Source organism: Cherax quadricarinatus, chromosome 2 (assembly GCF_038502225.1).
Source record: "Cherax quadricarinatus isolate ZL_2023a chromosome 2, ASM3850222v1, whole genome shotgun sequence".
Lineage (NCBI taxonomy): Eukaryota > Metazoa > Arthropoda > Malacostraca > Decapoda > Parastacidae > Cherax > Cherax quadricarinatus.
Window position 1 is genome coordinate 45,171,360 of NC_091293.1, and position 14,426 is coordinate 45,185,785.

The 14,426-nt window shown below is 40.3% G+C and overlaps 1 protein-coding gene across 4 annotated transcripts in view; it reads right to left on the reverse strand.

Annotated features, from left to right (window-relative positions):
* The window catches only part of eEF1gamma (elongation factor 1-gamma), a 163,702-nt gene that overhangs the window by 131,298 nt on the left and 17,978 nt on the right, over positions 1–14,426 (reverse strand). For all 4 annotated transcript variants that reach the window (XM_070088131.1, XM_070088135.1, XM_070088134.1 and 1 more), the window contains exon 2: positions 8,658–8,807. In XM_070088131.1, coding sequence (XP_069944232.1) covers positions 8,658–8,807 — 150 coding nt within the window. The remainder of the gene's footprint in view (positions 1–8,657; positions 8,808–14,426) is intronic.

Below are 14,426 nucleotides of genomic sequence, written 5' to 3' on the forward strand. Positions count from 1 at the left end.
TGTGGAAACTGTTGTGGAAATATCTAATGCATTCTCCATGCTACCCGACGAATGTGAGTCGACTACTGGGAATGTCACGACGAACAACACCAAAGAAGGTAAAAATGTTGTTGTTGGGGATAGCCAGGTTAGGTATATGGACAGGACCTTCTGCTTGAAGGATAGGAGTAGGAGACAGAGGGTTTGCTTTCCTGGGGCTGGGATGGAGGATACTGTTAGCCAGCTTGACAACATGAACGGTAATGGGGTTAATCTTATTATCTGCCTCAGTGCTGGAGGCAATGATGTAGGCAAGCGTAGAAGTGAGGATTTAGTTAGAAGGTTCAGGACAGCCATAGACATAATTAGGAAGAAGGGGGGGCACCCATTTACATGTGGCATTTTGCCAAGAAATGGTGTTGGAAATTAATGGTTGTCCAGAGCAATTGGTATTAACCCTTTGAGGGTTTTGGTCGTACTAGTACGTCATACGCGTAGGGTTTTTTGACGTACTAGTACGCATAAATTCTAGAGGCCTCAAATCTCGCGCGAAAAGGCTGGTAGGCCTAGGTGTGAGAGAATGGGTCTGCGTGGTCGGTGTGCGCGGTAGAAAAAAAAATCTGGGACCCAGTGGTGCATTGTGGGAATGCCCTCTTAGTAAACAACGTCCACCATGCCTCGCGGTAAGAAGCTCCTCACTCCTAGGCGAATTGGGACACTTTTGTTCCCCAGTGACAGTTCTAATAGTGATGGAAGTGCCAGTGAAGATGAGTTTCGTGGTTTTAGTGAGGTTTTGACCGAAACTAATGACCATAATATCGGTAATAGTAAGGAAAACCCAGACGACCCTCAGCCTTCCACCTCTGGTGCTGGGCCCTCTTGTTCACGTTCAGTTGTTCCAGAACCCAAGAGGAAACTTCTATTTTCCCAAATCCCAGACTCAGATGAGAGCATGGGTGATGATAGTGATAGTGAATATGAACTACAAGCTCTTCAAACTAGTTCCAGTAGTGATAGTGAAGTGCAATATTCCCCAGTGAAGCGTCAGTATATACGACGATATATGCGCTCTGGTAGTGTGCCATATGTTATACCAAGGGGAAGGAGTGTATCTCGGAGTACATCCCGTGGCTGTACAACAGGAACAGACAGTGAAAATGACGAAGATACTGTTGCAATTGGGATGGAAAATGTGCGTGGTGGTAGTGGTGCCGGCAGTGAGGCACCAGCAGTGGGCCATGCTGCCACCCACGCCGCTGCCTCAGCTGATCTAGAACAAAGGCCACCATCCCCCACTCACCCACCACACCAGCCTCCACAACCACAACCTCCACCACCTGTCATTGTCCAGTACCCACCAGCAGACCGCACCTGGGATTGGCAGGAAGCTGTCAATTTTGTTCCAAATCCCCACCAGTTTGATGACAGCCAAAGTGGAATACGGCCATCTTGTGCACTTGGGAACAATGCCACTGAACTGGAATGTTTCGAGTTATTCTTTGACGAACCACTGATGAAAAGTATTGTCATGGAAAGCAACACATACTACGAGTACACCATGGCAAACACATTACTTTCACCAAAATCACGTCTACACCAGTGGAAGGAGGCAACTGTGGCTGAGATGTATCTTTTCTTTGCCACAATAATGCTTATGCCACATGTGTATAAGCACAAAGTGAAATCATACTGGTCAACAGACCCCCTGATTGCAACACCAGGTTACAGTGATATAATGCCAGTGAATCGATTTGTGCTAATGTTACGTATGCTTCACTTCTCAGATAAAACCAGGCCTGACAGAACTGACAGGTTATATAAGATTAGGAATGTGTTTGTGTATCTGAAACAGAAATTCAGTACGCATTTTTATCCCTTCAGGAAGCTTGTAATTGACGAGTCTTTGATTCTGTTCAAAGGAAGACTCTCTTTCAAGCAGTACATACCAAGCAAGAGGAAACGCTTTGGTATAAAGTTGTTTGTGCTTTGTGATTGTTACAGTGGTCTGGTATTGGATATTATTGTGTACACTTTAAGTTATACATTGCAAAATACCAGGAAGTTATTGGGCATCTAAGGTGATGTGGTTCGAACAATGATAGAACCATACCTTGGTAAGGGGCATATATTATATACAGATAACTGGTACACAAGCCCCTCACTCAGTGATTTTTTGCGAGTGAACATGACAGATGTGTGGGGCACAGTGCGTGCAAATCGAAAACATATGCCCAGGTTTGACGCTGGCACTCGTAGAGGTGAGGTGCAGGCGTTTGCTGCCAATGACATCATGGCATTTCGGAGGCATGACAAACGAGATGTCACACTGTTGTCATCAATTCACCCTAATGAAATGGCAGACAGTGGCAGGCAGCATAGAGAGAAAAATGAACCCATTCTAAAACCTGCAGCTGTGATTGATTACACCTTCAACATGCGTTCAGTGGACAAATGTGACATGCAGATTGGGTTTGCTGATTGTGTTCGCAAGAGTTATAAGTGGTACATCAAACTGTTTTTCCATCTTCTGGACATTTCCATGCTCAATGCTTATAATATGTATAAGATGAGCACCAGAAACAAGCCACAGTACGGCAAATTCTGTTTGTCTGTCATCAGACAAATAGTATTCAAGTACCAAGGAACAGCACCTGCAATTGACCGCCCACCAAATTATCAACAACTACCTGCTCGTCTGAAGCATGGTGATCACTTCCTGGTAAAACTGCCTGCTACTGCTTTGAAGAAAAAGGCTCAGAAGAGGTGTTACGTCTGTGCACATACAAAAAAATGCACACAACAACGCAGAGACACTCGTTTTATGTGTGAGGAGTGCAAAACTCCACTGTGCATGACACCATGTTTCCAAGAGTTCCACAGGCTGCAGAACTTCTAGAAACATTCCCTGTGACTGTATATGTGTATATAAAATATAGAAAAATAGTAATAAACAACATTTCATATCGTTTGTTTGTGTAAATATTTTCTGTAAACAAAATAATGACAACAGTGTTTATGCCCTTATTGTGTAGTATTGAAAAAGAAATAACTTACAAAATACTGATCATGTTGGCCTCAGAGGCCATAAAAGTTACTCAGAAAAAGAAAAATTGAAAAATAATTGAAAATAGTACATAAAAAAGTAAATAGAAAAATACCGGGTGATGGCAGTCGGCGATGTTACCATATGTTGTTCAATTTTGGCAAATTTCACGCCTCCATATCTCGGTAAGTATTGACGGTAAAATTTTTTTATTTAGCCTATAATGTTTAGAAAAAAAAAAAACTATTTTTTCATAAGAAAAAATAATTTTTTTTTTTTTTTTGAAATTTGGCCGACCCTGAGAACGAGTTTCGGAGAGGGCCTGTCGACCCTCAAAGGGTTAATTGTTGACTGAACAAACACTAAGGATAATGCAGTACCATTCATTGACAACTGGGATCACTTCTATGGCCAAAATGACCTGTATGCCAGGGATGGGGTTCACTTATCCAGGGCAGGTGTGAGTTTTCTTGCTAGCTCAGTTGAGGGGGTTGTTAGGACTTTAGCCTAGGACTAGTTAGAGGTATGGGTTTAGAAATGAAAAATAATGAGAATGGATATATTGACTTAGGCTTTGATATTATCAATCTTAATAATAACAGTCATGGAGTAACACTGGGTCATGATAATTGCAGAAATTGTGTAAAAGCAAAGGCGAATAGGAAAAATGTGCAGAAGAAAAAACATATGATGGTATTTTATGCTAACAGTCGAAGTGCAAGAAATAAGATTAATGAACTACGATTGGTAGCGTGTGCTGGGAACTTTGATGTCATTTCTTAAACTGAAACGAGGTATGATTTAAAGAATCGGGATATGATTGCAGTGTGTAATATTAAAGGGTTTAACTTGTTCCATGTGGATAGATGTAATGGGAAGGGGGAGGAGTTGCATTATATGTTCGAGAAAATAGTAATTGTTGCATAAAAACAGGTATAAAAATAGATGAAATAGTAACAGAATCTGTTTGGGTAGAGTTTGTAGAAGGTCAAGAAAAACTTTTCTTTTTTTTTAACACATCGGCCAATTCCCACAAAGGCAGGGTGGCCCGAAAAAGAAAAACTTTCATCATCATTCACTCCATCACTGTCTTGCCAGAGGGGTGCACTACATCCAGGCTTGGATCACGATAGAGGGAGACTTCTTTGGGATGAAATTGTTAGGGCTTCTAGACACAATAACGTAGTGATAATAGGGGATTTTAACTTTAGTCAAATTGACTGGAATTCTTTGACCGGTAATCTGGAGTCCAGTTACTTTATGGAAACAGTTCAGGACTGTTTTTTGAAGCAGTGTGTAACAGAGCCTACCAGGGGTAATAATTTGCTTGACCTAGACTTATCAAATAAGGAAACACTCGTAAATAATCTGGAGATCACTGAAAAGCTTGGCGCAAGTGATCACAAATTAATCATTGTTAGCGTCAAATGGGAATACAAGAATAATGATAATACGGTAAAAATCCCTGATTTTCGTTCTCCCAATTATAGTAGACTTAGGGAACACCTGTCAAATCTCGATTGGAGTTGTCTAGCTAATGATTTTATTGACGATCATACTTATGATTACAAAGGGATCTCCATTTATAATTTTTTCTTAATGATGTACACCGTGCTCAGAGTATATACATTCCCCAGAGAGAAATTAGGTGTAATAATAACGATCCCAAATGGGTTAACAGGAGGTTGAAGCATCTATTAGGGAAGAAAAGGGGAATTTAAAGGTGCATCAGAAGAGGAGAGGTTAACCTTACTGACTAATATGTTAAGCTAAAGAGAAGTAAACATGGGGATTTAGAAAGGTTAAACATGACGATGATATTAAAGTTGCTAATGAATCAAAGACCAATCCAAAGGGGTTCTTTCAAGTGTATAGGACGAAAGTGAAGGAAAAAGTAGGACCTCTGAAAATTGGGAATGGACAGCTGACGGATAACGAACTGGAAATGCGTTCCTTATTTAATGACTTATTTTTTGTCAGTTTTTACACAGGAAGACATAAATGAGATTCCAGAAATTAACAGTTATTCAGTTCCAGATGAATTCAAATTAACTAATATATGTATTACTGTCACGAGGGACATGGTTATCAAACAGATAGACAAACTGAAGCAAAACGGAACTTCGTCAGCCATTAACGAGCGTGTTTAATGCGTCCATCCTTACTGGTGTTGTGCCAGAGTTGTGGAAGATGGCTAATGTGGTTCCTATATTCAAATCAGGGGATAAGTCCATTCCTCCAAATTACTGTCCAATAAGCCTGACATCTATAGTGGGCAAGTTATTAGAATCAATTATAGCTGACATTATTAGAAGTCACTTTGAAGAGCATAATTTGATTAATGAATCTCAGCATGGGTTCATGAGAGGTTGTTAATGGTTGACAAATTTACTGACGTTCTTCAACAGAACATTTGAGGCAGCAGAGAGTGGTAAAGAATATGATATTGTTTATGTGGATTTAGTGATGCATGGAACACTCTTCCCAGTAGGGTGATAGAGGCAGCTTTAAAAAGAGATTGGACAAATAAACGAGTGGGAGTGGCTAGGTTTGATTTGTGTCATGAGTACGGGAGTCAATTCTTTCATAGCTTTGGGTAGAGGTCGTTTTGATAAGGACCTTCCTTGTATGGGCCAGTAGGCCTTCTGCAGTGTTCCTCCATTCCTATGTTCTTATGTTTCATAATGAAAACACTGAAACAGTGTATTTATAAATAAGAAATATTGTATATAAACATAATAAAACATAATAGAGAATGTAAAGAAATAAACTGGTTTTCTAAAGTGTAGGTATTTACCAGTGTTGGCCACAGTTCCACTACCCGCTAATTAGCGGAACTAACAATTCTAGCGGTTTAGCATTTCTGCTAACTTCCGAAGCCATTAGCGGACCAATTAGCTTTCAATAAATAAAGTTCCGGTAACTCTGAATCCGCAAAAAAAAAAAATTCACACGTTGTTGGTGGTCGGAAAACAATGAGGAAAGCAGTAGCACCACTAATGAGAATGAAGGTGATTTCTTCTTCAGCAGCATCCCTCGGTTCCAGGACAGCAGAAAATACAGGTCACTGAAGTTGAAGGCACAGAGAATGGTGAAGACCTGGCTCGAGACTGGCTCAAAGGAAGTTGCGAGTGAAATCCCCTTCTTGGGTGAGTAGGTCTTGATCAACCTATTCAAAAGTACAACAGACATCCCATCCAGTGCTGCAGCTGAGTGCCTATTCTCTATAGGCAAAGGTACTTTGGGGGACAGGAGAGCCACCCTGTCAGATGGAAACTTTGAGAGGCTGATGCTCATGAAGGGCAACCAGCATCACATCAAAGTGATGGAGAAGGCCCAGCCAGAGTAGTAATCTGCCCAGCCATCATCTGATCTTGGCATGATACCTATGCTATGCAATTTGTACAGTAAATAAAGAGTATGTTGGATTTAAACGGATGTTTGATTTCATTTGTTCATTAACTATTTGTTTGCACCTGTATGGTTGATTCACTGGTGCAGCAATAAGTTGGCCTCAAGGTTTCAACTTTAAGCATGATTTTCAACTACTACTTGTTTGTAGTTTATTGGGTTCAAAATCTAAATTGTTACGTAGATGCAAACATGAACATATACAGAATAAAATCAACGAATACAATAAGTAACTGGAACTAACGAAAAAGTCAAATAAGCTAACCCAATCTGTTCATGTGCTATGGGGCTTCAGCACAGCAACAAGCATGTCCTTGTCGGACGTTCATGTTTCATCAAAAAATTAAACTCGCTATTTTCGCACTAGCGGCACTTGATCATCGTATGACCTTGGAATCCTATAACTTTTTAGGAAGCTCTTTAGGTGTGTTCTAGAAAGTCTTAAAAGTAAAAGATCAAAAGATTAAACCGAATCTGAATTCGTGTGAAAAAGTTAGCGTTAGCTTCCGCTAATTTTTTCGGCCGTTTAGCAGTTTAGCATTAGCGGAGCTAATTTTTAGTTAGCAGATTACTGGTTAGCAAAGCTAACTTTCTGGTTAGCTGTGTCCACCACTGGTATTTACCTCGAAGAACAGATGCTAGCAGAGGTGGAGGGTGGAAAAGATAGGCAGAGGAGATGGAGGAGATAGTTTCATTTCGTGCTTTTTTTATCACTTAATCGCTTAACTTACTTGCTACACTCTTAATGCTACACATTATTGCTGAACTTAATTGCTACAATTGGCAGGGTGTTTCAATAAAAACCTGTCCAAGGAAGTTTGTTTCATTCATCTTTTCAGAATGTTTCAGAAATGAGTTAGGCAAGTGTCATTAAATTGTGCCGACGCACGACTAGTTTCAACTTTCTCTGGGCGTGTCTATTGCACTTACTTTCTTAGGACTCATGGTTAGAAAAAAGAAATTTGGCAAAATAACTGCACAAAAAGCACAAAATGCAAGCACAACACGAGACGTTTAGACAGCGAGGTAAGCACGTGCACTGCTGAGCAGTTGTTGTGGCGTTCACTGCGCCAACTAGTGGCAGCGTATCTGAAGCTTGCTCATAACTCAGATTTTGGCTCATAACTCAGAGCAAAAAATCAACCGAGCAACAGCTTGTAACTCAGAAAACTCGTACGTTGGGGCACTCTTAAGTCAAGGTACCACTGTCTCTCTCTACGAGACGAAATCCAGATTACAAGAATTCAAGGAGCATAATGCAATAAAGCATAAATACTCTATTAAGAGGGTGAGTATATAGATAGGTAGTCTTAGGCAGTCAAGGTGTCAACATAATCATTATGACAAGCGAAGGCAGTTATAAAGTAACAGACTGGAAGGAGTTTGAGGAAACAAAAAATGATATTGCAGTGATAAAAGCAGCTCATAAATTTGAAGACTAAGAACACTTGAAAAACTGTAATAACTGGCTAAGAAAACCTACTCAGAAAATCACCTTGAGGATGAAAATGGTACAAGTACATCCAGTGACCAGGGTCCTCTTGAAGATCATGTTCACCATTCAAGCTCATGAGAAATGCAAGTTCATTATCTAACTGCTCTGTTAAATCTACTGGCTTATGGCCTTTAGTAGAGAAAATAAGATCTGTTCACAAAACTACTGAATCAAAAAAGAAATTATTAAGACCAGCAGTTGGCTAATGTTTTATGCTGGAATACTGCTGTACATTAATAGCATCCTTCAAAGCACGCAAAATTGCAGATCCGACAATGTACAGAGGACCTTCACTGCACACCCAAGTTCAGTTAAGGACCTCAAATACTGGGAATGTCTTAAGTTTCTGAGTGGGTTCGAATCCTGCTGATTGCAAACTTTCTCTGTTTACACCTCTGCTTGTTTCTTAGTGCACTGATATAGTATTGCTCATGTGATCAGAACATACAGATGAATGAAATAGCTGGAAACTATGACTGACACTCACTGGTGTACCTGGAACTTGGAAGAAACATGGCTTGTAACCAGGCTACCTAATGTTTTGAAGCGTCTGTAGCTGAGTTGTCTAAGGCATCATGTAGGAACTATACCACCTAATCATGGGGTCAAATCCTGTTGACAGCGATCTTTTTAAATATAAAAATAAAAATAAATAAATGAACATATATAAACCCCCAGTATTAGCAGATACGTAAGAAAAACTAAAGAAAAAACTTTTCATGTTCTTACCTTGCCAAGTGGGAACTTCTTTAGAAAGGCCTCAGATTTGTTGGTTTCACCAAAGACGAAGTTGCTGTCAACAGTGACCTTGGCCCCACTGTACTGGGCAGAAATCAGGACCTTGAATGCCCTAAAGTTTTCTGGGTATGTATACAGTGTCTGAAATTTTTAATGAAATGTTCAGAGAAAAAAATTAAGGACTATAACCTGTAAATTTCAATTAAATATAAACAAGATATTAGTCATCATTTGTTATAACATCTCTGCATATTAATTTTTTTTTATTAATGAGCATGAATTAAGATTTAGAACCTTCAAAAAAATCAGTCTTTCAAAACTATTAGCTGTCAGATCAGTGGTCACCAGAGGTTGCCTATATGTCCTGTCTGCAGCCAAGTGTTTATTACTAGGGGGATTTGGATGGAGGTGTATATCTTTAGTAAGACCTCGTCAGGGATCCCTGAAGAGGTACCATTATGTGGTTGTCAATGTTTTTCTTACCCCCCTCCTTCGTCCCCTCAAAAGTTTCACTTCCAATCAAATTTTCAACACTGATATACAGTAATGGGGGGAAAGATTCTTTCAACTATTCAAAAATGTATGGGTGCTTTCTGGTCAATATTATGGAGCCCATTCTTGAAATTTTGTTTCCATCTGATTAACAAAGCCTCCTCTAATCAGCTTCAAACATTAATAAAAAAAAAAAAGGTGTATCATAATTGGAAGAGGGTTGGGATTATTGGAGGACATGACTTTACCTTCGATAAGCTCAAGAGTTTTTCTACTCCAAGAGCCCAGCCTAAGGTTGGGCTTGTCTGGAGCTTGCCTGGTCAACCAGGCTATTGTTGCTGGTGGCCCACTGACCCACACATCCATCACAGTGTACCTGATCTGGCACCTGGTAGATACTTGTCCAGTTTCCTCTTGAAGACTTTTATACTTGTCCCAGCAGTGTTAACCCTTTGACTGTTTCGGTCATATATATACGTCTTACGAGCCACTGTGTTTGATGTATATATACTCAAAAATTCTAGCAGCGTCAAATCAAGCAGGAGAAAGCTGGTAGACCTACATGTGAGAGAATGAGTGTGTGGTCAGCGTGCACCATACAAAAAAAATCCTGCAGCACGCAGTGTATAATGTGAAAAAAAAAAAAAACTCAGACCGCATTTTTGGATTAAAACGCCGACTTTGTGGTGTATTTTCGTACAGTACAGTGGACCCTCAACCAACGATATTAATCCATTCCAGAGAGCTTGTCGTTAGTCGAATTCATTTTCCCCATAAGAAATAATGGAAATCCAATTAATCCAGTCTAAACACCCAAAAGTATGAAAAAAAAAATTTCACATGAAATATACATTTTCCTACACAGAAAAAGAAGGATACATGCACAATAAATACTGTACTGTACTAAATGAAGAATAAATGACACTCACCTTTACTGAAGATGTAGTGATGAGATGGGAGGAGGGGTGATGGAGGTGTATTAATTTGGGAACAACTTGAGTCACTGGACCTCTGTCACACCAAAAATCTGTCCATTGAGCTCTTCCAGAACAGGCCTGTTTTGTCACAATTGAACACTTGTTGGGGATGAAATTCACCATGCCTTATAACACTGTGTATGCCACTACAATTCTTAAATCTCAAACCAACCTTTGCTGCCCTTAAATTCACCAATATGAGCACTAGTTCCTGGCATTTTTTCATGTTCACCTGGGTCTTAGTCAACTGGTGTGGGTCACATCCTGGGGGACAAGATTAAGGACCCCAATGGAAATAAGTTAGACAGTCCTCGATGACGCATTGACTTTCTTGGGTTATCCTGGGTGGCTAACCCTCTGTGGTTAATTGTCTCTCGGTAATCGTTTTTCATTAAGCCACACCAACACCACTACACATCTTCTAGTAGCAGCTGACCATGGTATAGCAGCAGCTAACTGTGGTATGATAGTATTTCTCACCCTTTTTACTACTGGGTTAGCACTAGAAGATTTCTTTGGGTCCATGGTGGCTTACTTAGTTACAACCACTAAAAATAATAGAATACAAAATGTATCGAATGTATGCGTGAAACTCTCCACCCTGGCTTGTAAACAATGGCACACTAGCTGACGGCAGGGCAGCCGAGGCACTCAGGCTGGACAGACAGGTTAAGGACGAATCATGTTGGTCAAGTTTTTCATCGTTGGTCGGGGGTCCACTGTATTTATGGTTGTATTCTCGTTTTCTTGGTCTCATTTGATAGAATGGAAAACATATTATAGAAATAGAGGTGATTTTGATTGGTTTTACTATGAAAAGAACCTGGAAATGGAGCTCAAAGTAGGGGACATGTTTGATTTTTGCCAATGTTCAAAAGTAAACAAATGTTATTGTCCAATACATGTCCAAATAGCCATTCTAATATGCAGTCATGAATGGGTTGGCATTATTTATACAATTATTACAATATTGAAGAAGTCTGCATGACAGTAAATCTTCTATTTTTTGTTTGAATAAAAATTCAAAATAGAAAGCAAGAGTAATATCAGAGGGGCCTGGAGACATGACTGATGAACAAAGAAAATGTTATTTTAGAGCCAGGAATGTCTGCATTGTTCATTCTGGACCCTATTTTGAAATTGGCATATTTTTTTAATTTGTGTGAAACTGGCCAAATTGAAAATTTCTGACCATGTTATTGGGTAGTTGAAATCAGTAAATGGGCAGTTTCTCGTACTCAATCGATAGAACAAATGGAGTTCTAAAGAAATAGCTATGAGTTTGGTTGACTGGGACAATGGAATTAGCCAAAAATAGGGCTCAAAGTGGGTGAAATCGCAGATTCGTAAATATCACCAAGGTCGCCAACTTCGCGAGAGCATAATTCCCTAAGTTTTCCATCAAATATCGTTCTTTTGGTGTCATTACCATTGGGATAAGATTCTCTATCATTTCATAAGAATTTTTTTTTTTTTCAAATATTTTGCAGCACCAGAAGACACCTCAGGATTTGGGGTTGTAACAGCCAAAGGGGTTAATAGCACTAGGACCAGCTTGAGTCACTGGACCCGACACACACACACACACACACACACACACACACACACAGGACCCTGTACACCGTGTACGTTAGGCCCATATTGGAGTATGCGGCACCAGTTTGGAACCCACATCTAGCCAAGCACGTAAAGAAACTAGAGAAAGTGCAAAGGTTTGCAACAAGACTAGTCCCAGAGCTAAGAGGTATGTCCTACGAGGAGAGGTTAAGGGAAATCAACCTGACGACACTGGAGGACAGGAGAGATAGGGGGGACATGATAACGACATACAAAATACTGAGAGGAATTGACAAGGTGGACAAAGACAGGATGTTCCAGAGATTGGACACAGTAACAAGGGGACGCAGTTGGAAGTTGAAGACACAGATGAATCACAGGGATGTTAGGAAGTATTTCTTCAGCCACAGAGTAGTCAGTAAGTGGAATAGTTTGGGAAGCGATGTAGTGGAGGCAGGATCCATACATAGCTTTAAGCAGAGGTATGATAAAGCTCACGGTTCAGGGAGAGTGACCTAGTAGCGATCAGTGAAGAGGCGGGGCCAGGAGCTCGGACTCGACCCCCGCAACCTCAACTAGGTGAGTACAACTAGGTGAGTACAACTAGGTGAGTACGTACACACACACACACACACACACACACACACACACACACAGTCCAGAGGTCTGTTTCTGGCACCTCTAAGATTTGCCTGAAGTGGGCCAAGGTTTTGTCACTGAACATGTTGCAGATATTTTTTTCAGCTTGGTCAGGGTGATATTTCTCAGCAAAAGCTTGCACCCTACTCCAGGCCTGCTGCAGTGTTCCTCCTTTCTTATGTTCTTACATTGCACAAATATTAATCTCTGAAGAAGGCACCTCCTTCCCTTTCTCTTCCTCCTCATCCTCTGAAGCAAGTTCCTCAGCTGTGGTCTGTTGCTGATCCAGTTGAAAGTGTTGCAGCTCTTCAGTGGTTAGCTCATTCCTGTGGTCCTCCACCAACTCTTCCATATCACCATTCACATCCAACCCCATGGACTTCCCCAAAGACACAACAAGCAGAGGGTCATCAGGGTCAGCCTCAAACCCTTCAAAATCCTTCTCGAGGACATTCTGGCCACAATTTTCTCCAAGAAGAGTTCAAAGTCCTGGAAGTCACTCCCTGCTAAGTCTTGCCTATAAGGCTTATGCAGTAGTAGATACTGAAGTGATTCCTCCAGAATTTTCTTGGGGTCAATTCAGTATCCAAGGTCACTTCAAAGCACTTTTGAAAACACTTGCTTTTGTGTTGAGTTTTTTGAAGTTAGAAATGACCTGCTGGTCCATGGGCTGGATGAGAGGAGTGGTGTTAGGAGGCAAGAACTTCACTGTTATAAAACTGAAATCCCAAGACAATTGGTCTACCAAATTTGGAGGATGAGCAGGAGCATTGTCCATTCCAGGAGGCACTTGAGTGGCAATTTATTTTCTTGAGAGGTATTTTTTCACACCCGGGCCAAACACTTCATGGACCCAGTCAATGAAAAGTTGCCTCGTGACCCACGCCTTATTATTAGCTTTCCACATCACGCACAATTTACTCTTGACGACTGTTTTTCATGAACACGCTGGAATTTTCAGTGATACACCAGTAAAGGCTTCACTTTGAAATCCCCACTAGCATTAGCACAGAACAAGAGTTAGCCTATCCTTCATAGGCTTGTGTCCTGGCAGTGCTTTTTCCTCCTTCGTGATGTAGGTCTTCTTTGGCATTTTCTTCCAAGAGGCCTGTTTCGTCACAATTGGGTGGAATTCTTCAGTCTCTACGTACCCCTTGAATTCCTGCACAAATTTTTCAGCTGCATGTTTGTCTGAACTTGCAGCCTCACCATGTCTTACAACACTGTATGCCACTACACTTCTTAAATCTGTCAAATCAGCCTCCACTGGCCTTAAATTCACTAACATCAGCACCGGTTCCAGGCATTTTTTTTTTTTACTAGATTCGCATGCAACTGCCTTGCCTCTCCACAAATGATTGTCTCTGAAACACTATCTCCTGCTAACTGTTTTTCACTGATCCACAACTCCACATCTTCCATCGTTTGTGATCTCTTCTTTGTTAACATGTTTACCCCCTTTTGCCACATCAGCTTCCCTGATTCTTCTTTCCTTGCCAGGATAGAAGTCATCGTTGATTTGTTTTTGCCATACATCCTGGCAAGCTGGAGCGCACACACCACTCTTAAATTCCATCATGTTTCTCACTTTCGTTACCAAAGAAACTTTACTAGGAGCTTCCTTTGGGCCCATGATGGCTTATTTCAGTCACATTTAATAAACAAGCACAGAAACCAATATTTCCCATAAAAAATAATGTAAATTCAATTAATCTGTTCCAGACACCCAAAAATATTAGCAAAAAATACATTTTAGAGAAAAAACTAGTTTTACACACAGAAACAATGAGAAATAAATATAAGTGACTAATGAAATGGGTAAATGAATATTAAATATCACTTTTACCTTTATTGAAGACACTTGTAGGCATATTCAAATTCAAAGTTTATTCTCTATAAAGATTACAATGTTGAATTTACAGAATTTGATTGTTGTGTGGTTTACATGTAGTTAAATAATGATTACAGAGTGTACCACTAGAACGCCTAGCATGGCTAGGCATTTCGGGCAGACTTAGTTTAATTCTTTATTTTAAAATATTACAAATTATGAGGTAAGTTGGTATTATGGCTAAGTGACTAAATACTAGTTTGT